Source organism: Aspergillus multicolor, assembly GCF_047715735.1.
Source record: "Aspergillus multicolor strain CBS 133.54 unplaced genomic scaffold BDW74scaffold_21, whole genome shotgun sequence".
In the NCBI taxonomy this organism is placed as follows: domain Eukaryota; kingdom Fungi; phylum Ascomycota; class Eurotiomycetes; order Eurotiales; family Aspergillaceae; genus Aspergillus; species Aspergillus multicolor.
Window position 1 is genome coordinate 522100 of NW_027395972.1, and position 26276 is coordinate 548375.

The following is a 26276-nucleotide window of genomic DNA, read 5'->3' on the forward strand; positions in this document are numbered from 1 at the left end:
GAAGAGGAGCAAGTTGTGCCAGTCGAGTCGGGAGTCATGTGGACCCTCGTGTGCCGACGCTAGCCCAATCAGGCCTCCTTGCTCTTTCCCCAGGTTTAGTTCCACTCCAACGCATCTCCAGCCTCGGGCTTCAGCTCTCCCGGCGATCGGACGGGCTTTTTCTTAGCTTCGCTTCCACTGAACATGCCTCTTCGCCATTTCTCGGCATCCGTGACGCTCAATCACTCCGACTCTCAGTCTGCAGACCAATAGCGCGACGTGGAGCAGCTCCGGACGCGTAACGCGTTCTTAGGACCAGTGTCTCTCCTCAGTCCGGCCCTCCACTCATCCAACAATCTCAGTATCAGGCCTACGCCTTAGCGGTCGCCTGGCGGCGGAGCCACTCTTTTGCGCCTGGATACTTGCAATTGAACGCCATGAACTCATCCGGTTTCCTACGCATCATTAGTCCGGGCCGAGGAAATGAAGGGAATGTGCGTGGGTACATTGTGACCGTCTTTCCACCTTTCGCGGTGCCAGGCTTTGCTGCCTGTCGGCTATAACCTTGAATCAAGCTGGCACGATCGTGTCGGCTCTGGAATATATTCTGCCGACTGTCAGCAAAGAGCGTCAATATTGAGGCGGATAGTACCTCGAAGATTGAACCAATCTCCTCTAGCGAGAGAGTGTCTGTCTGCTCTCCGAAAAATCCACCCAACGCCTCGGCGTCTTCGATCGCCTGACTGGCTCCTTGACCTTGGGTTGGTAGCATTGCATGCGCAGCGTCGCCGATAAGGAGAACCCGGCCACGGTACCATGTACGAAGGGGATCCTGCCACCAACTTAGCAACCTTCCAAAATTCGCCAATTGACTCTTACAATGTCGCGCAATTGCCATAGGCCAAGATCCTTTGAGTGCCTGGGCCAGTTAGTCTGTACTTATCGCGGTTGGGGTGAACTGACTTGAAAATGCTGGTTACCCAGTCCGGAAACTCTGAAAAAGTATCTAGCATCTTTGCAAGACTACCTTCTGAGACCCAAGACTGCTTCGCATTGGGATCCTCGTTCATTCGCTCTGCCAGCTGTTAGAATCTGGGTTGCGTCCTACATGTGAACGCACCGTCCGGGACCAATGCAACGATCCCGAAGACTTCCCCCTGTCGACCAGGCCCCATAATCAGGCGGCAGTCATGCGCTACCATCATAGAAGTAAACGGACTTCTTGGGTTAATCTTGCTGCAGAATGCTGGTTCTTCTCTTTCGAGAACATCGGAAGGAATCTGTCTTGTAAGCATGGCCCTGCGAATGACGGACGCCCTTACCATGAGTCGGTACGCTATGATTGTTAGCTGGTACAAACAGTCTGGAAGGTCTTTTCGTACCGGAATGGCCTGTTGGCAACGGAATGACCTCGCTCTCTACAACGTATTTCCGAAGCTGGCTGTGTCTACGTAATGTCAGCCGGTTCGCGATTCAGAGGATTTACTCACATTCCGTCTGCCCCTATGATGACGTCTCCTTCGATCCTCTCTCCACTTTCGAGTTCTACAACCCCGCTTAAAGGATCGCAATCTACCACTCGTGAAGAGATTCTGATTTCGACGGCCTCCCCTTCCCGATCAGCAGCCAACACGGCGTTCTTCAGCGCATCATGCAGGTCCCTTCGATGCCAGACAATTCGATTCGCTCCATATTCAGCTGTCGTGAGCGGTACCTCGTTGGCTAGCTTTCCATCGGTGGAGTAGACACGGAACCCTTCGTCGACCATACCCCGTGCATCCTCCAGTTCCTTTCCTAGGCCAAAAGTTTCGTATACAATCTTACTCGCATTAGGCTGAAGGGAGATCAGCGCGCCAATCTCAGTGTTGAGGCGGGATTGTTCAAGCACGGTGATCCGTCTGTTCGGACCGCGAAGGGCGATAGCAGCCGCGAGGCCGGCAATGCCTCCTCCCACGATGACGATGCGAAACGGGCTGCTGGCTTTCATGATGTGGCAGAACCCTAGACCTGCCCTGGAGTTTCGTGGCGTACGCAACTTTTGATTAATCTTCGCCCACTTGGTTAACCCCTCCACCTCCACCTCCACCTCCATGCCCATGCTTCCTCCACATTCCTTCCGAGTGGGCGGACGGAATTGTGGGCGGTGGGGGTGAGCTAGCTACCCTGACTTACGTATCGCAAGTCATCGCGGCAATGGTATAAACAGCGCGAAGGTTCATTCATTTGAATTCAAGATCATATTCAGATCCATCATAACCACGTCAGGATGTCTAGTACCACTGTTGTTGAGTCCATTACCGTGTCGCCGGACAACGTCCGCATGCGCCTTGACGGCAAAGACCCCAAATTCGGAGACTTCCGAGATGATCTTGCGCGAGACGGCTTCGCCGTTGTGAAAGGCGCTGTCCCGCAAGAACGTGCTCTCAAATATGCTGGCGACATGCACTCGTGGCTGGAGGGCTTGTAAGAGATCTTTTCCCGGCGGCTTAAAGGCAACTAACAAAGTACTATAGTAATCTTGGCTACGACCGCAACGACCCTTCAACCGTCCACAAGGACCGCCTGCCTCTCATCAACGAGAAAGGCATGTGCATGCACTACGGCGTGCCACACGAAAAGTTCGTCTGGAATGTTCGCAGCGAGCCCGGCGTCGTCGAGGCCTTTGAAAAGGTCTACAACGACAAAAATCTGATCGTCTCATTTGACGCAATCAACTTCGGTTTTCCCAAGTATACCTGCCCTCCCTCTTCTTCATCGACATGGGTCGCAGCCAAGCTAACAAACCGCCCAGCCGCACCGATCTTCCTCCCAACAAACCCTGGCCGCACCAAGACCAGGACCCCGAAAAGCCCGACTTCCGCTGCCTCCAGGGGCTGGTCAACCTCCTCCCCAACGGCCCGAACGATGGCGGCCTGATCGTCTGCCGCGGCGCGCACCTCCTCTCCGACGAATTCCACCGCGACCCCGAAATCCGCGCCGAAGAGCGCATCCCCGCCTGGACGCCCGAGTGGTACGGGTACACCGACAAGGGCATGAAGTGGCTCGCCGACCGCGGCTGCGAGTGGGTTAAAGTGTGCGCTCAGCCGGGCGATTTGCTCCTCTGGGACTCACGCACGCCGCACTATAACCTCAGCCCTAAGGGCGAGACGCCAAGGTTCTGTATCTACACTTGTTATATGCCTGTTGCGGATGCGAGTCAGGAGGATCTTGTGAGGAAGAAGGAGGCGTTTGAGAACTGGCTGGGCACGACGCATTGGCCGAATGCGAAGCACACTGGCTCGAATGTTGCGAAGAGGGATGGGGTGGAATGCCCACATAACCGGTTCAAGCCGGTCAATGAGCCTGTGCTTGGTGAGAGGGCGTTTAAGCTCACGGGAATTCCGTATCTTAAGGCTCAAGTATAGGCCTAGTGTGTCCTTTGATAGATTATGTACATTGTCTCTCTCCTGCGATACCTGCTGCTATACCCACTCCGTCGCTTCGCGTGGCTTTCAACTGACACTATACTCTACGGAGGGCCAAAGTATGTAAGCTTCTGCTCTGCCACGTCAAAGCATAAAATAATTGAGAATCAGCACGTTCTCGCGTAAGCATATCAACGGCGTGGTCGATGGCTGCCAAGGATTTGGTCGAACCTTTGCAGCTCCAGCGCAACCTTACTGCTCAGTCTGCTCCATCAGTGAGCGGTTCTTGTAAGTACCAGTAAGCTTTACCTCAGACCCCCATGTCCGGTTTATTTCCCTTATGAGCTAGTTTGTCTCAGCTCATCGTATCTTAATTTTCAAATAATGATTTGATTGTTTTTATTGTGGGAGGAATAGAAAGCTCGGAGTTGATTGGCTTTCGTTGGTTGAACCCAAAATATATATAGTTGCCAGCTGCAACACTCCATTAATTTTGAAGTGAAACACAACCACACACTGCCCCCCTGCCTACTTATTAATGCGGCACTCCCCATTGTCATACAGTCCAGGCCGATCACTGCATCATCTGCACCTGCAGTGCACCCCTGCCGGTTACGGTAGCCCCAAGCCCCGCGTTCTCCTCATCTGGCACTCCACCCTGTCACTCAACCGAGGGTCGGCTGGCCGAAACGCGGGGAAGCAAGCAAGCCATCCCTTGATTGTTCGATGCTACCAGGCACGGCCTTTTTCTAGTAGGGGGTTTATCCTACTTACTTACTTTGTTCATTAATTTAATTCTACAGAGTGATTAACTAGAATAGAGGCTATTGAAGAAAGACGCAAAGATGGCCAGCATCAACCACCCGGTCGGAAACACGACGTACACGCAGTCGACGGTCGCGATCATTGGGGCGGGGATCTCTGGTTCGTTTACTTACCTACTCACCTGCCTTACTTCTTTCCCTCTTCTCGAATGACGAAGCCGCTAATGAAAACGAAAAGGAATGTGCATGGCCATCGACCTCCTCCGCCGCAACCACCGCAACTTCGTGATACTCGAGAAAGGCAGTGCCGTCGGCGGCACCTGGAACGATAATAAATACCCGGGGTGTGCTTGTGATGGTACTTTTCCTTTCCCCTCCACCCACCTCCCTCCTTGACTTGATAAGCTGTTCTGGATGTTTTGTTGACAAGGTTCGCAGTCTGGAGCGCCCTCTACAGCTACTCCTTCGAACAACGCTCCACTTGGACACGCGAGTACCCAGGGCAGGAAGAGATCCTGACATACCTAACCGGCATCGCGGGGAAATACGGGCTGTACCCGCACATCCGGTTCAACTCGAGTGTTGAGAGTGCGGCGTGGGACGAGGAAACTCGGCAGTGGAAGATCAAGGTCTCTGTGTCTGGCGCCAAGGACGCGCAGTTCCAGGAGGGGTATGAGCTTGCGGCGAATGTGCTGATCTCGGGTGTGGGACAGCTAAATATGCCTGCTTGGCCGGAGATTGAGGGGATGGGGGAATTCAAAGGGAAGAGCATGCATTCGGCGCGGTGGGATTGGACGTATGGGTTTGGAGGGAAGAGGGTTGCTGTTATTGGGAATGGTATGTTCCCTTCTCACGGATTTGGGTCTTGATGAGGGGGGTTGGTGCTAATTGAGAACAGGTGCAACTGCGACGCAGATTGTACCGGAAGTCGCGAAGACCGCGTCGCATCTGACTGTCTACCAGCGGACACCGCAGTGGATCCTTCCTCGAGATGATAAACCCGTTCATCCTGCGCAGAAGGCTCTGCTGTCGATACCGTTCTTCCGGAACTGTAAGCGCTCGCTGATGATGCTCTACCGAGAAATGAGCCACGACTTCGTCGTTAAGACGGATACCAAATCATCGCAGGAAGTCCGTGATCTGGGAGTCAACCACATAAAGAAGGGGCTCCCGAATAAGCCGGAGGTGTGGGAAACGCTTACACCCAGCTATCCGCCCGGTTGCCGAAGAATCCTCGCCTCAGATGACTACTACCCAGCACTGGGCCGGGACAACGTCAAGCTCGACACGCGGAACATCCAGCGCATCACGGAGACAGGAATCCAAACAGCCGACGGCGAAACCACCGACTTCGACCTGATCGTTTACGCGACCGGTTTCCGCACCGTCGAGTTCCTGCACCCGATCAAGATCACCGGTGCATGCGGGCGCGATCTGGCCGAGATCTGGAACGGCGGCGCAACAGCGTACTACGGCGTGACGGTCGAAGACATGCCGAATTTCGGGCTGCTGTATGGACCGAACACGAACCTCGGCCACAACTCGATTATCCTCATGATCGAGGCACAGAGTCGCTACCTCAGTGCCTTGATGGACCCCGTCATCCGTGCGAAAGAAGCCGAACGCTCGCTCGCAATTCAGCCTAAAACTGACGTCGTCCACGCCTTTAATGTCGACATCCAGAAGCGTCTGGCCAATAGCACTTTTGCTGACCCCGCGTGCAACAGCTGGTACAAGACGTCTGAGGGTCGGATCACGAATAACTGGCCCGGCACGGTGGTCGAGTACCAGCAGGGTCTGGCGAAAGTGCGGTGGTCAGATTATGACATTGAGGGTGACGATGAAGGCAAATTTGCCGGCAGCAAAGAGACGAAGATTGGCCATGTCGAAGAGGTGTGGCCGGTGAGCAAGTCGACGCTGCTGCTGGGGCTGAGTGTGGCTGTTGCAGCGGGAGGGTGGTATCTGCAGGGGGCGAGGGGACGGCCGCGGAGGCGTTAAGCACGATGGTTGGTTTTTTTAGTCCGCTGCTGCCTGCGCGTGTAGAGTAATTATTGGTTGGCACCTCGTATAGTCGGGTCAGGAGTCAGGAGTTGATTCAGGAGGCGCGCCCGCGTGGTGGTGCTACTGCGGTGCGGTGCAAGTGAGACATGTGGAGCGTATTTGAAGAATTTTCAGGCTTCCAGATTCCAAATCACACAGAGTAAAGTTCACCTGGTGTTTGATGTTGAGTGTGTCCGAAGCTTGACTCCAAATCCCAGTGCAAGGGCAAGCATGGCCTCGGCAATCAGACGATCAGAGGGTTCGTTCGCTTAAATCTCCGCAGCACAGCAAACGTGTCAACTCATGTGGTGCGCTGCCTTGGCAAATTCTTGTGTCGCTGGTGGAGCATTCCATGACTAACACACGTGTGACTGACTTTATGGGCCACTTTGTTCCCGGTGGCTCTGTCCAAGGTTGTGGCTGTCAAAAACATGGGCCTGACATCACGAGGTGGCCACTCCGTTTCCCCGGACTGATGGCAAATATAGACACTGCTATACACTGAACTGTCAAGAGGTAAGAGTTGGAAAGGGGGAAGAGATTGCAGAGGGGATCGAGCTCGAAACAGCCGCAGCTTGCGAGAGCCAATCAGCGACAGAGAGTAAGGGTCCGCCATCGAGGCTGAGAGGCAGCCAGGCACATGATTGGTGGAAGTGGACGAACCCCGCCGGGGTCTCTTTCTGTCTTTCGGGCGAGTCCGACCTTGCTGGAAGGAGAAGGAGGTCACGTTGGAGAGAAAATCTCGTCGACGTCAATCTGGGGGAGAAAGTCAATTGAGACGGTGGACAGCAGATAGATATCACAGTTCTACATGGACTGTACAGATAATCACATATCTGCAGCCTCCCACGTTGTACTTGTACTGCCAACTGCCGTTGTGCACTGAGCTATAAATGGCGACGGGTCCAGGGTCCAATTTTAAGGTAAATCCTCTGAAACACCCAAACAGGCTTCTTTGCCGTTGGCACTAGTATTATTAGCTGTGCGCCTTCACTGGTGGAGTCCACTCATGGCTTGGGCCTCAGTTCTCTCTTCTTCACAATCACTCCCCGACTTTCTTTCATCTTTCATCATTCACCTGCATGTAATCTTCACCCCCTCTTCTTCTCCTCAACATCCCTGTTCCTTTCTGTTCTTCAACACACTTGTCCTTGAATATGCGCTGAAGCCCAACACCCCCCGGGCGACGACACCGACACCGACAAGATGAGAACCGTACACCAGCTCAAGCTCTATCGCAACTGTCTCTCCACCTGGAACCGTCTGCGGTCGTCGCCTGCTGCCTTCTTCGATGTCTTCTGGGACTGGACTCGGCGTTTTTTCTTCACTCTGAGTTTCCTCGCGCTGTTCTCTGCGAAACTGCTGCATCTTTACGCCCATCTGCATTCGCTGCCCGCATCCAAGTTTCTCACTTGGGGAATCACCTTCTTTACGCAAGATGTCGCCTGCACTTTTCTCATTCGCATTTTTACCCAAAAGTTTCCGTGGCGATGGCTCGATGCTCTTGCTGCGCTGGTCATCATTCCTTTTAGGTATTTGGTTTGCTCTTCAGAGACGTTACTTGGCTAATGTGTTTGTTTGTTCTAGTTTGACCATGTCCGGAATGGCCTCGGCCAACATCTCATTCTTCGTTACTGCTGGCGCGGAAATCAACTGGCGACAGGCGAAAACGTTCCATCGTGATGCGGCCGCTATTCGGACACTGCTGACGGGCTTGACGGGATTCCTGATTGTGGAGGCGATTATGACGGTCATCGCGTGGTTCATTGCGCCATTCCTGCATCGCGTCATTGGAGGAATACTGCACATTCTCGCCGAGCCGTTCAAGAAGGCCTTTAGACCGCTGGTTAATCGCTCCTCCGGCCTCTCCTCGCGTATGCGCCACATTCGCTTCCGGAGCGAACCCCTCCCCGACCCCGAAGTCTACGATCAGGTCGCCGTCGAGGATTACCATGACTACAAGAGTGACTCAGAGGATGAGTTTGAGGATATCCCGCAGCGCCAGCCACAGCGCATCTCGCTTGCGAAGCGGTTGGTTGTTTGGCTGCCGTTGATCTTCCTCGCTGTTCTCCGCATCGTTCGCCCACCCTACCCGTCGTATATCTTTCTATCAGGAGCCCTTCCGATGACGCCGTTTGCTGGAATGCATCGGCCGACTCTCGGGGAACAGGCAGGAAATATTCCGGACTACGCTTGGCTTGAGGGTAAGACTGCGCTGGGTAAACCGCCGGCTTGGGACTGGATGCCGGAAAAGACGCTCCCTGGGTTTGAGGACTGGCATGGCAAGCACGAACATTACACTCCGTCACTGGACCCGCTTCATTTGTCGAATCTGCAGGCACCGGTATTGGACGAACTGAAGGACGTTTTGGCTAGTGGAGATGTAAACATCAAGCACGTCATTATGCTCAAGTTGGAAAGTACTCGCGGCGACGTCTTCCCTCTACGCAATGGCTCGTTCATGTGGAATAAGATTGTGGATTCTTTCGGCGATGACGAAATGCCAGAAAGCGCAGTGCAAACCGTCGCGAACCTCACCAGAACCGCCGAATACCTGACGGGCTTCGACTCCGGCTTCGACCAGTACCGCGACGGCGAGCGCAAATCGTACGGTGGACTTAGCGCTAGGAACGCCTTCACTACCGGAACATACACCATCAAGTCGGTTGCTGGAACAATGTGCGGAATCTCGCCGCTCGTCGTAGACTTCAACAAGGAGTACGAATACCATCTGTATAACCCGTGCATGCCGCACGTTGTCAACGCGCTTAGCCACCAGGCCGACATCACCAACACCTCGGACTACCGCACCTGGCCGTGGGAGTCGATCTGGATGCAGTCGGTCACCGACGGCTACGACAAGCAGAATTTACTGACCCCGCGCATGGGCTTCCAGGATATCTACACAAAAGAGCGCATCGAGAAGCCCGACGCAAAGCACGCCCCGCTCAAATACAAGGAAGTCAACTACTACGGCTACCCAGATGTCGAGCTGAAGGAATACATCCGCGATGCGTTTGACGCAGCAGAAGCGAACAACACTCGCGTTTTTCTCGGCCATCTCACGGGAACGACGCACCATCCTTGGGGTATGCCGGAAAACAAATACGAGAACATCATGGGTCCGTCTTTCAAGGGGAAGAACAACGACATGAACAAGTATCTCAACACGATCGGTTTCGCCGATCGCTGGCTCGCTCAGATTATCGAGATCCTCGAAGAGAAAGGCGTCCGCAATGAGACTCTTCTGGTCATGGCGGGCGACCACGGCCTCTCCCTCCCCAACGACGGCGGCATCACACCCTACAGTAACCCGCACATCGGATCGTTCCACGTTCCCATTGTCCTCGCACACCCGAACCTACCATCCATCGAAATCAAGGACCCGGTCATTTCCCTGCAGCTCGTACCGACCATCCTCGACCTCCTCATCGAGTCATCCTCTCTCGGTCCGGAATCCACCAAAGCCGCGCGAGACATCCGCGGTCTTTACGAAGGCCAATCTCTCATCCGCCCGCTCTTTCAAGAAGCCAACGGCATGCAGGACTGGCAGTTTAGTGTCATGAACACCGGCGGTTCATGGCTTGCCGTGCGCTCTGCCGCGCGACCACAATGGCGCATCGTGATCCCGCTGATTGACGACGTCGAATGGCGCTTCACCGATCTCGAAAAGGACCCGCAGGAAGAGCACCCGTTGACGAGCTTCAGCTTTTTTGACCTCATGGACGCCCTTTGGCACGAGTACAAGGTCGAAGATGTCGCTGGAAACAACGGCACTGAAAAGTCCACCCGCGACCTCCGCGGCTTCTTCGACCATCCCCCGCCTCACCATCCTCACCACCCTCCCCCTCCAGGCGGTGGTCCGCCTCCGCCTCCGATCACCATCACGCCGTCTCGTCCGCACCCGGAGGATGCCCCGTGGGAACCGGAGGTTGTGCGTTGGGCACGCGATGCCGCTCATATGACGGAGTGGTGGATTGCGGACAACCATCGGCGGTACGGATACAAGAAGCCGTGAGGGGGGCAGGCGGCAGTAATAAACGTCGCTCGTTTCGAATATGGATTCGAGCATACCCACCATCCTCGCCTTGGCATCAGCCTCGGCTTCTTGTCTAGGGGTCGCTTCCTAATGAGGCTACTCGCACCGAGTGTCAAGAGTCAGGCTCGGTCCCTCCAGCATCCCGCCAGACTGACGATGACGGTGATGAGCACCAGGATGACATGCACACATCCATCGCGTGTAAAATATTCGTACGCTGTACATTTACGACACTTCTCCTTATCCACCTTTCTTTCAAAACCCTAGCATCTAGCACGGACATCTGTATATTTTGGTTTTGGCATGGGCTGCACGGCATCGTGTCTGTACATATGATTTCCATTTCCTGTTCTCCTCATCAATTCCAACAAGCATTCCTCATCGCTTACTCAGACTAGGAAAGAATCGTATCCGTAATCGATTGTTCATAATTCGCTCTCTCGTGACAGTGGTTAATCTATCTGAAGTGATCGTCGCCCGCCCACCCTTCTCGGGACACGGCCCATCTGCACCGTTTCGCATAAACATGACAGACCCAACTTAATCTCAACCCAAAACAACCCTGGCCCTGACCCTGGCAGAGGGTAAGCAGGGTTCTAGAATCGCATTCGTCACGGAACTGGCCAGCTGTGACTGGCTCGTCAATGTGACACAGGCACGGTCAATGTGCGACACCGCGCAGCCTTGGCGTCTGAGCTCGGAGGGGCTCTCCTCCTCGCCCTGCTCTCGCTCGGCATCTCGTTAATATCGGACGAGGATCGTTGCCCTTCGCGTCGGTTATCATGCTCTGCGGATGCTTAATTGAGTCCGTTTCATTTGCTGTGGGCTGGGTCTTGGAGGGGCTCAACTGCCTATATATTCCCTTCGCCGCGGCCATCCAAACACTGCTGCAACTTGCTCTGGGCCAACGCTTGCAGTTCGCTTTCTCTTCGGCTTGTCCTGGCGACGGCCTTCCTTCCTTATCTTTCTTTTTCTGTGCAGTCGTTCATTCTTTAGAGACAATGTATTCGTTCCTTCGCTCCTTTGCTGCCCTGGTGGCAGCTGGTTCCGCCCTCCAGCCTGTACTCGCTCAGTCGGGCGATCCCACTGTCTACACTGACGCTGACACCGGCATCGTTTTCGACACCTGGACCGTTGATGCCAGTTCCTCCTCCGCTGGATTCACCTTCGGTGTTGCCCTTCCTGAAGATGCGCTCGACACCGACGCAACCGAGTTCATCGGATACCTCTCCTGCAGCTCCTCGTCCACCACGCAGATGACTGGATGGTGCGGTCTGTCCATGGGCTCGTCGATGAACAGTAACCTGCTGCTGGTCGCGTATGCTCAAGACGACACCGTCCTGACCTCTTTCCGCTTCTCGTCCGGATACGCCATGCCCTCCGTCTACTCCGGTAACGCGACCCTCACGCAGATCTCGTCGACCGTCTCCAACGATAAATTTGAGGTCATCTTCCGCTGCCAGGAGTGTTTCCGCTGGGACCACGAGGGTGTGTCTGGGTCTGCTACTACGAGTGCCGGACAGCTGATCCTCGCCTGGGCGCAGGGCGAGGAGTCCCCCACCAACGCCGACTGCCCCGATGACTTTTCGCTAGTTCAGCACGAGGCCCAGGGTATCTGGGTTGGCCAGCTCAACGCCAAGGCCGCGACATCCAACTACGAGACCTGGGCTGCGCTTGCTACTAATGTTGTTGATGGTACTTGCGGCTCTTCTGGCGGCGGCACCGGCAACAGCACAACCCCCGGCAACGGCACCGACACCGACACCACCGTTGGCGTTCCTGTCCCTGCGAACGCGACCTACGACTACATCATCGTTGGATCTGGACCCGCTGGTATGGTTCTCGCTGACCGTCTCAGTGCCACCGGCGCAAAGACCCTCCTTATCGAAAAGGGTCCCCCTTCAATCGGCCTCTGGAACGGCACCATGAAGCCCGACTGGCTGAACGGCACTGATCTCACACGCTTCGACGTACCCGGTCTCTGCAACGAAATCTGGAAGAACAGCGACGGCATCGCGTGCCCCGACAACGACCAAATGGCAGGATGTCTCGTTGGTGGCGGAACCGCCGTGAACTCGGGTCTCTGGTGGAAGCCGTACAGCCGCGACTTCGACGAGTCGTTCCCCGAGACCTGGAAGTATGACGATGTCAAGGACTCCGTGTCCAAGGTCTTCACCCGTATCCCGGGCACCATCACCCCCTCTACCGACAACCGCCTCTACCTCGCTGAGGGTCCCAGCGTCATCATGAATGGTCTCCTTGCGTCTGGTTGGAAGGGTACGACGTTTAACGATGAGCCCGAGGCGAAGTACAAGACTGTCGGATACAGCCCGTACATGTTCAGCCATGGCCAACGTAACGGTCCGATGGCGACGTACCTCCTTGATGCGTACAATCGGCCTAACTTTGACTTCTGGGTTAACACTGTTGTTAAGCGTGTTGTGCGCGAGGGGTCGACTGTTACCGGTGTTGAGCTCGAGCCTTTCAATGATGGTGGCTATGAGGGCTCTCTGCAGCTCGCTGAGGGTGGTCGTGTTATTCTTAGCGCTGGTGCGTTTGGTACGCCCAAGATTTTGTTCCGCAGTGAGTACCCCCGTACCCCTTTCACAGTATCATAGTAGGTTTGGCAAATTGTACTGATACGCGACAGGTGGAATCGGCCCCGAGGAGCAGCTCGCCATCGTCAACGCCTCGTCCACCGACGGCAAGACCTTCATCTCCGAGGACCAGTGGATTAACCTGCCTGTTGGCGAGAACCTGATGGATCACCCTAACGTGAGTCTTCCCTTTTTTCTATTTTTATCAAGAAGAATAGATAAGCTAATTGTGTTGTACAGACCGAAATCGTCGTCCAACACCCCGACATCGTCTTCTACGACTTCTACGGCGCCTACAAGGACCCCATCGCCGCCGATGCGCAAAGCTACCTGGGTACATTTTCCCTTTCCCTCTCCCTCCCCACAAACCTCAATCCCAACATACTAACAAACATTAAATGTAGTAAACCGCACCGGCCCCCTAGCACAATCCGCACCCAACGTAAACCCCGTCTTCTTCGACATGGTAACCGGCTCCGACAACGTCACCCGCCAACTGCAATACCAAGCGCGTGTGGAGGGCAGCCACAACATCGCCGACGGCCACACAATCTCCATCTCGCAGTACGTCGGGCGCGGCCAGACCTCCCGCGGCAAACTCTCCATCACATCCGCCCTGAACACCGTCGTCAGCACCCTCCCCTGGCTACAGGACTCGCACGACCAAGACGCCGTGATTGCTGGCTTCGAGCGGCTCCGTGAATCCCTCAACACCATCCAGGGCCTCACCTGGGCGTACCCCACGGCGAACGTGAGCATGTCTGAACACGTTAAGTCCATTGCGAAGACCGGAAGAGGCAGTAACCACTGGATGGGGTCTTGCAAGATGGGACCTAACGATGGAAGAGACGGCGGCGATAGTGTGGTTGACCTGGACACGAAGGTTTACGGTATGGATAATCTGTTTGTGGTGGATGCTAGTATTTTCCCCGGCATGATCAGTACGAATCCGTCGGCTTATATTACGGTTGTAGCGGAGCGGGCGGCGGAGAGGATTCTTGCTCTTCAGGGGTAAGCTTTGTTTCCTAATCTAGGAGTTGAGTGCGGGTGGTTGAGGTTGGTGGTTTGGGGATTTCGGTATAGACTTCGCTTCTTGTTTTATCATACATTTTATTTTATCTTTTCGGTTACATCCTTCTTCAGGCCGCATTGCCCCCTCTTTCACTGGAGGGCCGCTTATTATGCCTTTTTTTCACACTCCACCTACCCGACGGTCCGGGATGGAGTAGAAAGCATCGAACGTCCCAGTCTGTATCCAACAGAATGCACATACCGGTACAAGATTAGTCTGAGAGCGCAGGAACAAGGCGTACCCTAGTATGGGTTGAACAAACCATATACATATTCAGGAGTAAACAGGACTATGGACATCGCTATCTAGCTATGTACGATGTATGTACTTTGTCGTAAATGCCGTACTCATGCACGCATCTGCTCCCGCCTCTCTCCCGCGGCCTGCCTTGGATGGAACCCTCCAAGTAAGAAAAGTACGCATTAATACCACTCACAAATCCTCCCCTACATCTTCACTCCCAAACTCATCCAGCCAAACCCCCACAAACCTCACAATCTCCCCTTGCGCCTCGATGATCTCAACCGGCGGTTCAACCTCCTCCCCTGTGCTATTCCCAATTGGAAGCCCATTCTGATCCCAATGATGCACCGCCCCGCGAATCCCATCCCACACACTCTCGGCCGGCACATCAATAAGCATAAACGGCTCTGTATCCGTCGACTTCCTCACGGGAAGCCCCTCAGCATGCGGCGTCGCATCGCGCCAGGGGTCTGCTGTCCCGCCGATGATCGCAACACGGGGGTAACTGAAGTTGAACCCGCCGTGTTGGTTTATCTCAGTGACGTTTGGGGGTGTGGCTATGTTGTAGCTGGTAGAACAGAATGAGGATGTGTAGTTTAGATCAATGAGCCGCGAGATCAGGGGTTTTATGTTTGAGGGCACGGAAGACCCGGGCATGAAATATCCCCATTCTGTGCAGACTTGGTAGTTCCAGCTTGTTCCTGAGGATTTGGGGAGCTTTCCACTCTGTGTCTCGATCTCGGTCTCTTCTTCCGACTCAGACTCGAAGTCGGTTGAGGATGATGGAGGATTAATATACCCGATATAATTCCGGAACGCCGAAAGAAGAGCGGAGTTGCTGGCGTTATACCTCGCCGCTTCAAGCAACCCCGGTAAAGCTGCCGTGGCATTGGTACCGGGGTACAGCGGCTCACTGGCTGTAATATTATCACAGTAGTATCTGAACTCGTAACTGCCCACAGCTGGATCCCAATTCCGACTTTGAAAACTCCCCAGTGGATTCGAGAGGGTATTCACGAAATCCCTGTTATCAGTGCCAGCATCAACACCAAATGCACCCTTCAGCTGGGCATGCAGTGTCTTGTTTGCCGGGTGGTCGATCAGAATCCGATCGATGATATCAGTCAGTGTTTGAATCGTCTCGATGCACTCGCTAGGCCCGTAGTTGCGGATCGGCTCGTAGTACTTCCAGTAATCGATTACCGCTGCCGTCACGCCGGAAGACGAGACGGCGCCGTGGAAGATCTCCGGGTAGAGCTTCCTCATAAACGCGACCTGTGCACCGGCGTATGATCCCCCGTATGCGATCCAGGGTGTATTGGGCGCCGTGAGATCGTATTCCTCCAATCCTGGGAAGATAATGTGTTGAGCGAAATACGCGTAGTCTGCTAGACTCTGCTCTGTACTTAGGAACCTCAGCTCGTCCACTGAAATTTCATCGCCAGGGAACGGGAAGCTCTCCCCGTAATACCGGTGCTCCAGGATAACGCCGAGACCATTATATGTCTCTGCCAGCTGGGTGACGATCCCCTGTGAGAGAAACTCGAATCGGTCTTCGCCGTTTGTTTCGCCTGTTGCAATCACGAAGACCGGCCCGCCTGGTTCGTAGAAGGTTGAGTCGAACCAGTACCGGAGGTTGAATGTGGAATTGCTGTGTGGTAGGTACCGGGTTTCGTTGTGGAAGTGGTCGACTGGGGCGGAGAAGTTGTGGGCTTCATAGGTTGTGGCTGCTGCTAGGGATGCTGGGAGCCCTGTGAGGAGGGAGAGGGGGAGGCGCATGGTGAGAATGAGGTAAAAGGGTGCTGGGGACCCTTGGGGTAATGTGTTGGAGAAGATGGGATTGACATGAGGGGAAAGGGGCTTATATAGCGCAACTTGCATTAGTGGAGAGATCGCCGGTGCTTGTGTTGCATCGCTTGGCGAGAGTCGTTTTGATGGCGTGATAAGAGAGAGATAAGAAGATAAGTACGAGTTAGGGCTTGGGTTCGGATAAGTCTATACGGCTACATTTTAAGTACTACGTGTATGAGACATTCGATGTATTCATTAGATCTAACACTTTTCTTATTCATTTATTCAGTACCATTTCAAAACCAAAACCCCAACACCATCAAAACAAAAGCAACAGAAAAGAAACAAAACTTACCCCCTTACCCGCACAAGCGGCATCCTTACATCAAGATAAACCCGCACAACCTTTCCCCACCCCGTATACAACGTCCCCATATCCGCCCACCACCCAAACGCAATGTCCCCCTCGGCCACAAGCGGCCGCAGCGCCACGCGCCGCGACCGAATCTCCACCTCGCTCAGCCCCTCCGCGCTCATCGGCTCGAACCGCCAGCTCTCGTCGGGCTCGGGGATCACTTGTATAACCACTGGCAGGTTGAGGTGCATGAGTACCCGTCCCATCACGCCGTAACGGGCGCCTCGGGGGGATGCGGCGATACCGATGGCTTGTGTGTGGACTGGCGGGAGGGGAGGGGCGGGGAAGACGAGCGGGGGGCTGAGGCCTACCTGTGCGCCGGTTATGGGGTCCGCACCGTAGGCGGTTTGGCGGGGTGCAGGGGGTGCAGCGACGGCGACGACGTAGGGGTCATCCTGGGCGTTCGCGTCAGCGTTGGGGTTAGTGTCGCCGTCGAGGGACAATGCCGGGGGTGCACGCATCGGCGCTCGCTGGGCTAAGGTTGGGAAGTCTGGGGATTGTGGTACACGGATCGGGGCGCGCTGTGCTAGGGTTGGAAAGTCCGGGGATGCAGGGTAGCTGCGAGGTCGCTCTCGGGGTTGCACGTAGGGGGGTTGGGGTGGGCTCGCCGGAGGGCTTGTGGGGGACTCCTCTTCCTCGTCTGAGGAGTGGATGATTGGGCGGAGGGGGCGGGGGTTCTGGAGGTAGTGCTCCATTTCCTCTTCGCGGCGGGCGATCTCGTCGGGGGAGAGTTGTCTGCGGGGCATCTTGGTAATTGTTAAGTGTGTGTAGGGCTTTTTTGGGGGCTTGGTTGCTTGGTGAGTGGGATAAGGCTCTGAGTATATCGTCGAATGGATCTACTATGGTAGACTGGTGAGTTTAGAAATAAGATCGGACGACATAGCAAAACTTATACATTGTCAGAGACATATGAAGTGTGGTATCCAAAAGCAAGAGTGCTTTGTTGATGTCATAATCTCTTTGTGTACACCGAAAAGCTTTGATTCCTGTCCACCTTTTTGTCTATCTACAGCGATTCCTTGTATACCTAAGTACTGGAGTATGGACTCTGTGTGTGCCTTTGTCCATTCTTTGTCCTCGATTAGAACCCACTACACCTTCAGCGTTCGCCCTTCCAGTTTAATTCCTCCATAGTTATTCAAGAATCAGTACCTCAATCTAGACAATGCATATGCATGTAATGGCTTTTCTTCATCTTCAGTGGTGTTTTGGATAGCCATAGACATCCTGCTTCATACTACAGTCGAGAACGTTTTATATGCTACAGTAAGATACGACTCTACCATAGAATCCCAGATTAATCTGATTTCCGTGTCCCTCACTATCGAACTGGGAATTGCCAGTTCAGCAAGTAAAAGATAATGTGCTTTATCCGTAATAGCGGTCCAATTGGCTTTCAGGTAGGGATCTCAATGCCCTTTATCATTGTGCCGAACAATCAATGCCAGCTGCTCTATATACACATGTCTTTATACAACGCAGTATGTATCAGTCAACGAAAGAAAGACACAGGATAAACAGAACAAGGAGTCCTGCCCTCAAAGACTCAAAGCCATAAACTCGTCTGAGCTCCATAAAAGGTTGACTTACCTGGTCTATCAGATGCCGCACCTCACAGCAAGACCTGCCTTCATTTTGCCCGCTACTTTACTTCAACAACGTCTACTCAAATCAACGTACCAACATGTCCTCTACAAACCACCACACCAACAACACCCCTATCCAGATGCGCCTCTCTACACTAATAACGCCAAATTCCCGCCCCATCAGCCCGTTTGAACTCCCAAGCGCCTCAGCCTGGCACCCGCTCCCTACCCTCCAAACGTCCTTGTCTACGAGGACACCAAACCACGACCCCAGACCCCAAGTCGCCGGCCTCGCAGTCTCCCCGATCGGCCAACATATGTTCTTCACAACCGGCCCGCTAATCCGTCTCGTCGATATCTCGAGCCTCACACGGATAGAACCAACGCTCTCACATCCCGTATCCTCATTCCAGTCCGTGAAACCTCGGGATCTGGAGACATGCACATTTGACAATGCAGCTGCCGTTGTCCCTCCTGTTATTGGCGGAATCGGCATTGGAGTCTGGTGGTCTGATCTTGCAGCTGGGGACTTGCTTTGGGGCGTAGGGCGTGTTGTAGGTGTTGGAGGCGTGAGGGTTCCTATTGTTGAGTTTGAAGAGGAGAATCCTGATGAGGAAGAATCAGATGACGAACCTGAGGAGGGGGAAATCAGGGAGAGCTGGGGGGACATTGATAGACCAGAGACTGTGGAGGCCAAAGTCGAAGTCAAGATGGACTTTTCCCTCACTGAGGAAGACGTGGAGTGCCTGTATGCGTATGGGGATGGGGACGCTCAGCTTGATATGTACTACGGGCAGGATGAGTTGAATGGGGCGATACCCAGTTTGGGGTTTCGATGAAGAGTCCTAGACCTGCAGATAGAGCTACCTACTAGATTGCGATATTAATGAAAGCGATTTATTGCATAAAGTGTTCGAATACAGTATAGGTATTGTAGGTCTCTTCTGTCCTATGTATATGTAAGTCAATGGTACATGCACAATCAACTTAATGACCCACCATACAGATGCCATAAGTTATAGGTATGGAATCTGCCACAGTCATTAGCCCTAGATATCCCAGTGACAAGCCGCAATGGACGTTCACTTAGGTCCCATATGTATAACAGAAACCATGGCAAATAGCAGGAATTCTTTCGCTTCCGAGGGCCTAGAAATTGTTGATCCAATTGTGACATTAGTCGATTGCTCTATTTCAATATATTCAGCAGCTCAAACCATGAATGTCGTTCGCGTAAGGCTCCATATAAAGTCAGCAAGATCTAGTACCTAGGTATGTATATAGCTCATCAACTCGGACAGGCAACGTACACTTCTTTGCAGTGTTAGATAGATAGTGGACGATGGTAGCCATGTATTGAGAGTAAATATACCCAGATAGGTAGGAATCATGACCAGAAGGCAAAAGCAGTTGCAATTTTACGCAGTCCACGATGGGCAGTTAGGCAAACATTGTCTAACTTGGAATTCCTGGCTTTGATATGGTAGTACTAAAGAGCCTATCATTGACCTTTATCATGTTGTCTGTCTTGCGGATGGTCTGCTCAATTAAGGAGTATCTCAACTATGCTAGAATGATAATGAGCACCAATGCATTGGATCCTTTGTACCGATGACCGACTTTGTCGGATTTACAAAGAGAGTGAACGAAAAAGGAATTGATAGGCTTTGAAAAGTTGCTTTGTTGACAATGACCATAAGCTTGCTTTGTTGCTTCGTTATCTGGTTCCTTTATTCCTCTCTACTGTTGCTGATACAAAAGCGTTGCCAGCACAATGATCATCCAAACATACCCTAACAATGTGACGAGGATATAAAAGGTCCAAGTCCAGTTCTTGGGCAAGCATCCAGTTATCAACTTACAAGTCAACGTATATTCTAGGTACGTCTAGCTAAACCAACCCAGGCAACGAACCTAAACATCACCACATTCGTAAGGCTCTTCATCTGCCGATAAAATGTCCAACAACGAGTACATCGAAGACACCGACCAAGCCTACCAGGCCCTCCTCGACGCCTTCACGCACCCAGACAGCAACCCAAGCACCACCAACCAGCAGCATACTACCCCCTCCTGGTCCTTTTCCATGGCAGACCCCGGCCAATATGCCCCCTACGGCCCCCCACTAACACCCCCGCTAAACCCCGCCACAGGCGCCAACGCCATCCCAGCGCAATACCCCCTCGACAGTTCCAGTTCCAGCATGGGCTGGAACATGGTCCCCCCCTCCAGCCTCTCCATGAGCCCACCTCCACCACCCCGCCCCCGCCACGCAGCCATTCCCCCAGCCACACCCGCAGCGCAAAGCCACCTACAAATCCGCACCCCCCTCTTCCACCCAGACAACCACCTATCCCCAACCCCCGCCGACGGCGTGAACGGCCCAGGCCCAACCTTCCGCGATCCCTTCGCAAGCCAGTACAACCGCCCCCTCGACGGGCCTTTATATCCCTACCGGCGCGCGGCCCCAAAGCCGCACATAACCGTCGCCGTGGATCCCGAAACCGGCCTGGTTCATTTCGCGCGCGGCCACCTCCTGCGCACGCTGACAATCGACCGCGTCGTGCGCCTCGAGCTCGACAAGGACTACCCCATTAGCGGGATGCATCCCGTGACGCTGGAGATGCTGGAGGACCGGGCACGCGATGGGATGCGTCGCACTGATCCGCCGGAGATTGGGGCGCTCGGAAGGGGCATCGTTGCGCAGGTTCGGCTTGATGGGGGGTTGTGGGTTGGGCATGGGCGGGTGCAGGGGGTTGGGCCGTTGGTTTTGGGGATTGTTGAGGAGGTTGAGGAGGATCGGAGGGAGGTAAGGAGGGGTGGGAGGGAGAGGTGAGGTGAGAAGGTCTTGGTGAGTATGCATTTCATATTTGATCAGGCCTTGTTTGGCGTTGTGGTGTATTTTAGAAAAGAATATGGTATATATTTGTTTTTGGTTATGATATAATATGGCGATTTGCTTTACCGTAGAATGTGCCGTGGTGTATGGTGGTTATCTGACTTGGGTCATATGAAGACGGAATTAAGATCTTTCGGCCTGTATCTAAAGTCAGTGTTAGCTATGAATAATTTAAATATACTTAATCTCTATTATTGATGTAGCATACCATAACTAATCATAGCACAGAATATAGTGCTAGACTCCAAAAGTCCCTTGCCATATCCGAAAGGTCGCCCGAAATACGTTGAGGTTTATATCATTTTGTTGCTTGCCAGTAGATGCGGCCATGTCTGCCCTAAGTATCATACCAAACTGTGCTATATAGGTAGCTGATATGGCGGAAGGTACCTAGTCATCAAGCGATGGCGACGGCTTAGAGTACCATACGCAGTACCTAGGTACCGTAACTACAGGTGTGGTATATCACCTTGGCGCTTGTTATAATCTATAGCCTGAGAGATATTAGGGTAAGACGCTATATATGCTACAAAAGGTGCTCATTAGGAGGTAATCTTGCAATTGATAAATTCACGTAGTGTTCATGACCCCATAATTGCAATGGACACAACCTGCAAGGTCTCTGCGCTTCAGTGACTGAGCACATCTCTCTAGATAGCTTTCTAAGGTCTATCCTGCATATTGAATAGCAAACGACTCGACTAGGGAAGACAATCTATGTTAACAGTTCCTGTGAGGGCTGGAGCTGCCCTATGCGTGTTCCTAGCAGAAGGACTAGCCGCACTGTTGTAGTCGACCAGTCCTACATCAATATAGCCTTGGATTCTACTGGATCATTCTAAGAATCAAGAATAAGATAGAATGTTTGTCCTTGTTACTGCGACATTTTAGGTATACCGTACACTGGATCACGTGAAGCGTGACGTCATACCGCAGCCTCCCCTATCACGGTCACAAATATCATTGTTTATCCATTTGCACGTACCCATTGGGTGTATAGGAAGTCTCTTGTATTCATCCCTAGGTAAGCGGCCGAGATTGACTTTCCATACCACTAGGACAGCATGTGATAACCACACCTAAGTAAGCGAGGGCAGCACCAGCATCAGCACCTGCAGCCCCGCGATCGGACGCCCCTGACCCACCGCCGAGTTTCAGCCTCGATCAACGACATCACCAACAACTCTCAACTTTCACCACTTTCTCCCTCAAACTACCTCAATTCAACCACAATGGCACCCCATGAAGGCCTCGTCCACCCAAAAACATACGACATAAAAGACAGCAACGTCGAGCTAATCAACTCCTCCCTCGACCACCGCGTCAAGCACGCCTCCGCGACCACCGAACCCGCCTGGAACAACGGCGTCATCGGAACCCAAGCCGGCCTATTCATCTGGCGCATCGAGGACTTCGAAGTCATCCCGTGGCCGAAGGAGAAATACGGCGAGTTCTACGATGGCGATAGTTATATCGTCCTGCACTCCACCAAGCCCGATGTCAAAAACGATGACGAGCACGACGACAAACCGCTCCGCCACAACATCTTCTTCTGGCTCGGGATGCACACATCCCAAGACGAAGCCGGTACAGCAGCGTACAAGACCGTCGAGCTCGATGAGTTCCTGAATGGGTCTGCGACGCAGCATCGCGAGGTGCAGGGGTTTCCGTCTGAGGAGTTTACGTCGCTGTTCCGCCGGATTACGATTCGGAGTGGTGGGGTTGCGAGCGGGTTTACGCATGTTGAGGAGGAACAGCCGAAGGAGGTTACTACGCTCCTTCGTATTTTCAAGACGTCTAGTGGGGGGCGTGGGGCGCCGATTATTGTTTATGAGGTTGAGCCGTCTTGGAAGAGTCTTGATGACGATGATGTCTTTGTGCTCGATAAGGGCGAGAAGATCTGGGTGTGGCAGGGGAGGAACTGTAGTCCGATGGAGAAGGCGATGGCTGCGCAGGTGGTGAGCGATATGACGCTCGCAAAGCATGTTGATGTGGAGGTGTTGTCGCGGCATGAGTCGAGGTCGCGCATTGTGGTTGATTTGCTGGGTGGGAAGGATGATGAGGGGGTGGATGTTATGGGCACGTTCAAGGCGGCGAGGCCGGTGGGACATGGTAAGAGGGCTCTGGAGGCTTCGGAGGACGATCGGACAAAGAAGCTGTTCCGGCTTAGCGATGCGTCTGGGGAGCTGGAGTTCGGCCTTGTCAAGGAGGGAGGGAAGGTGCGCAAGTCGGACTTTGATGGCAACGATGTCTTTTTGTATGATGTTGGCAATCGGCTCTGGGTGTGGCAGGGCTTGGGTGCCAGTCAGAAGGAGAAGGCGTTGTGGATCAAGGTCGCTCAGGCTTATGTTCGGCGTATGCAGAGCCAGGAGGAGGAGTCGGATGTTTACTCGGTTCCCATTTCGAAGGTTGTGCAGGACTACGAGAGTCCGTCATTCCTAAAGGCGGTTGATTTCTAGTTGATGATGGCATTAGGAAAGCTATAGCTTGGATGTTTCTGCTTATATATATGGCAGCTAGATCGCTAATTCAATGTGTAGGGTATCTCTTTGAGAACCTCTAACCTTTCCCATCTCCATACAACCATGGCTAGAGTTACCATTAACCCCTGGTTGATTGTCATGATCCATGTTATAGATTCTTGAAGCCCAATCAAGACAGGCAGGGCCAAGTCAAACGCTCTAGTCGAGCCGAATTCACGTACAGTTTACCCTTATACCTTCAGCACCCAGACTCTCACCGTGGGACAGAAAAGTGAGCGGGCTACCGGAGGCTTGGGTGCCACTCGAGCAATGATGGATGGATAACACAGCTACAGAAGCCTAGAAAGGCAGTATATGCATGACATGGCAAGGGTTCCATGGCTAGCCAGAGGAAAGCAATAATGCACAGGGAGCCGGACGTCATTTCGCCACTAAGTCTGTTGCTCACCTGGTTGCATTTATCAAAAGGGGTTTCCCTCTGGCAATCGAAGAATTCGCAGCCCACCGTACATGATGAATCGATCGTCTATTTCAATAGCTGGATGCAAATTAAGGCATGCCCGGACCTCAAATCGCCCGAATCTCCACATTCCTTGCTTAGAGACTCATGGTTGCTTTTTAACAAGCAGTGGCGACCTCCAGATGGAGTCCTATCGGCAAAGGTGCCCTCTCGCGCAAACGTGGGTATCCTAGTATGGTATGTCAAAAGCTATCAACTTCACGGCGAGCTGATCAAGATTGGAGGAGGCGTTCGTGTTTCGGCTCAAGTTGCTGATGGGTTTGGACCTTTCGATACGTCTTCCTATTTTACCCACGCTCGTAACTCATTCCCAATTTAGGCTATCCAGCCGGCGTGGATATCCACCAACAAACTACAATCCTTCACTCTATGGCTACCTTGGAAAACTAGAATTAGTGGGTGTATGATGGATTGAACCTGTTGATACCCCACTGTTATCCGGGGTATCTGCTGGGGAAAAGATGGATTCTGCGCCCCAACTCCTCCGAAGCGATCCTACAAACGTTTGTTCAGATATGAAGGCAGGGGCAGGTTGTCGTGAGATTAGCGATGGGTTCTAGACTGGAATGGAATCTTCAAGCGAGGATGGATTCGATCTGTTACCTACAAATCTCAACAAGCGGAACCACTGGCCGATCTTTCAAGTTCGATTTACGAGGCAACAGGACTCGAGCAGTCTATAATACTAAAGAAAGCTAGGTGTGGGGATAAGTTGAACTTGGAGGAGGCCACAGCTGATATTTGCTTCTGCTGCTCCGGCTTAAGATCAATTGCGATGATCATCTGGACAATGCCGCGTAGAGTTTCCACGATGGTCCATGGAACCGGGTCTATAAGACCCTGAATATCGCTCGGTAGATCAGGGATCTCCATGCAGATTATAACCTTGAGGCTGACATGCATGAACCCCATGACAAACTTCGATCTGCTCGGATAGTAGGCACGACTCTGCAGGAACAAGGGTCAGACAGCCGAGACTTCTGGTTCGTCACTGAAGCATTGACATGCATGGACGAACAATTACGAGGTTCCTGCGTAATACTGCACAGATTGATCTCAGGCAGGTGATCATTCCTGACGTTCCGATGCTGCGGACCTGGGAACGCCAGAAGATCGATGGAGATTCTAGCCGAGTAATGCTGAAGGTGTGTATGGTGGTCTGGCAGACGAGCAACCCTGCCGGTATCACAGAAGACAGAACCCTATCGCCCCAAGGACCAGCTCTGCATTCATTGTATTCTGGTCCCGCTTATCCAGTAAAGCATAAAAGGATGCATCGTCGTCTTGCTCATCTTTGCAACAGATCTCGTCACTGCCTACACCGAGCACTTACGGAACATCTCCTCTAGTCTATAACCACGCGCACTTGTGCCTCTACCAGTACAATGCTCTGCTATCTCCTCTACCTTGTCCTTTCTATCATCACCGCAGCCCAAGGCCAAGGCCAAGGCCAAGGTCCGCCACCTTGCACAGGAAGACCCCTCGCCTGCGCAAACCAAATAAACCATGGCAACAATCCGCCCCTGTCCTCCCGCCTGGCCGACTGCTCCAGCTACAACGGCGTGACCATAACTCCAGATCCAGTGTACGTGCTCCTACCCTACAAGACCGGTCTTTGGGATACCATGAACTGACCATAACCCTACAGAACTGTAACCACAACCATCGCCACCGAAACCATCACCGTAACCGTCACCGACACCGACACCCCAACGACAAAGAACAAGCGCCTCGCCCGCCTTGCCGCCCGGCAGGCCGGCCCCGTGCCAACATACCTGCACTCCCCCTGCGACCAAGAGGGCGTCTACGCCTCCGCCTGCGCCTGCCTCGGCATCCCCGTAACAACAACAACGCTCCCAACACCCACGGAATTCGTCTCCGTGACCGCCACCGTAACAACAACCGTAACGGTCCAACCCACCTCAACCCCATTCACCTGCCCCGCAACCGGCGGCACCTGTCCCTATTACACCACGGCACCCTGCGGCCTCGGCGAGTTCAACATCTGCGCGTGTGCGCAGGATGCAGAGGGCCAGTCCTTCTGTGCTGTCGGCTGGACGTGCAGACCCAATATGGACCAGTGTACGACGAACTTTGATTGTGCGCCTAACCAGCGCTGCCATACGAATAACTGCTGCGGGTATCCCGGGATCTGTGTCTTTGAGGCGGATGAGGCGGACTGTGATCCGGGCGTTACGACGCTCAAAATTCGCGGGGCCGGGCCTGTGGGTGCAGCTGGTGCTGGGGAGGCTATACTTTTTGGGAAGAGGGTTGAGTGGGATATCATAGGTTAGGGAAGTAAGTGGGGGCATTTGTTATGATTGGTACGGCAGACGAATGTGTTTTCACTGCGTTCGCGTTCATTGACCTTGTGCTCTTGGTTGTTTAGGTAGTCTTATTTGCCTTGTCTGTAAGAACGCACCCAGAATGCCAGCTCGCCATCT

The 26276-nt window shown here is 53.3% G+C and overlaps 10 protein-coding genes across 10 annotated transcripts; 8 read left to right on the top strand and 2 right to left on the bottom strand.

Annotated features, from left to right (window-relative positions):
• Positions 1-2245: 2245 nt before the first annotated feature.
• On the top strand, positions 2246-3383 carry BDW74DRAFT_180371 (uncharacterized protein; the record flags this gene model as incomplete). The annotated part of the gene is made up of 3 exons (XM_073729724.1): positions 2246-2442; positions 2493-2708; positions 2771-3383. The coding sequence occupies 3 exons, from the start codon at positions 2246-2248 to the stop codon at positions 3381-3383; spliced, it is 1026 nt and encodes a 341-aa protein (XP_073581808.1).
• Positions 3384-4228: 845 nt separating this feature from the next.
• BDW74DRAFT_180372 (flavin-containing monooxygenase) lies at positions 4229-6145 on the top strand (the record flags this gene model as incomplete). Its single annotated transcript, XM_073729725.1, has 4 exons — positions 4229-4307; positions 4386-4505; positions 4586-4984; positions 5046-6145. 4 exons carry the CDS (start codon positions 4229-4231, stop codon positions 6143-6145), a joined length of 1698 nt encoding a protein of 565 aa, XP_073581809.1.
• A 1100-nt stretch (positions 6146-7245) lies between these two features.
• Positions 7246-10815, top strand: BDW74DRAFT_157380 (sulfatase domain protein). The gene is made up of 2 exons (XM_073725134.1): positions 7246-7719; positions 7775-10815. Exons 1-2 carry the CDS (start codon positions 7394-7396, stop codon positions 10203-10205), a joined length of 2757 nt encoding a protein of 918 aa, XP_073581810.1. The 5' UTR covers positions 7246-7393; the 3' UTR covers positions 10206-10815.
• Positions 10816-11227: 412 nt separating this feature from the next.
• Positions 11228-13838, top strand: BDW74DRAFT_180374 (cellobiose dehydrogenase; the record flags this gene model as incomplete). Its single annotated transcript, XM_073729726.1, has 4 exons — positions 11228-12809; positions 12877-13001; positions 13064-13157; positions 13228-13838. The coding sequence occupies 4 exons, from the start codon at positions 11228-11230 to the stop codon at positions 13836-13838; spliced, it is 2412 nt and encodes an 803-aa protein (XP_073581811.1).
• Positions 13839-14146: 308 nt separating this feature from the next.
• On the bottom strand, positions 14147-15953 carry BDW74DRAFT_157383 (putative extracelular serine carboxypeptidase). Its single transcript, XM_073725135.1, has one exon. The coding sequence runs from the start codon at positions 15915-15917 to the stop codon at positions 14328-14330; it is 1590 nt and encodes a 529-aa protein (XP_073581812.1). The 5' UTR covers positions 15918-15953; the 3' UTR covers positions 14147-14327.
• A 327-nt stretch (positions 15954-16280) lies between these two features.
• Positions 16281-17090, bottom strand: BDW74DRAFT_180376 (uncharacterized protein; the record flags this gene model as incomplete). The annotated part of the gene is made up of 1 exon (XM_073729727.1): positions 16281-17090. The coding sequence occupies one exon, from the start codon at positions 17088-17090 to the stop codon at positions 16281-16283; it is 810 nt and encodes a 269-aa protein (XP_073581813.1).
• Positions 17091-18028: 938 nt separating this feature from the next.
• BDW74DRAFT_180377 (uncharacterized protein) lies at positions 18029-18769 on the top strand (the record flags this gene model as incomplete). Its single annotated transcript, XM_073729728.1, has 1 exon — positions 18029-18769. The coding sequence occupies one exon, from the start codon at positions 18029-18031 to the stop codon at positions 18767-18769; it is 741 nt and encodes a 246-aa protein (XP_073581814.1).
• A 1118-nt stretch (positions 18770-19887) lies between these two features.
• On the top strand, positions 19888-20766 carry BDW74DRAFT_180378 (uncharacterized protein; the record flags this gene model as incomplete). Its single annotated transcript, XM_073729729.1, has 1 exon — positions 19888-20766. The coding sequence occupies one exon, from the start codon at positions 19888-19890 to the stop codon at positions 20764-20766; it is 879 nt and encodes a 292-aa protein (XP_073581815.1).
• A 1144-nt stretch (positions 20767-21910) lies between these two features.
• BDW74DRAFT_157384 (gelsolin family protein) lies at positions 21911-23384 on the top strand. The gene has a single exon (XM_073725136.1). The coding sequence runs from the start codon at positions 22062-22064 to the stop codon at positions 23286-23288; it is 1227 nt and encodes a 408-aa protein (XP_073581816.1). The 5' UTR covers positions 21911-22061; the 3' UTR covers positions 23289-23384.
• Positions 23385-25217: 1833 nt separating this feature from the next.
• Positions 25218-26126, top strand: BDW74DRAFT_180380 (uncharacterized protein; the record flags this gene model as incomplete). The annotated part of the gene is made up of 2 exons (XM_073729730.1): positions 25218-25417; positions 25481-26126. The coding sequence occupies 2 exons, from the start codon at positions 25218-25220 to the stop codon at positions 26124-26126; spliced, it is 846 nt and encodes a 281-aa protein (XP_073581817.1).
• Positions 26127-26276: the final 150 nt, after the last annotated feature.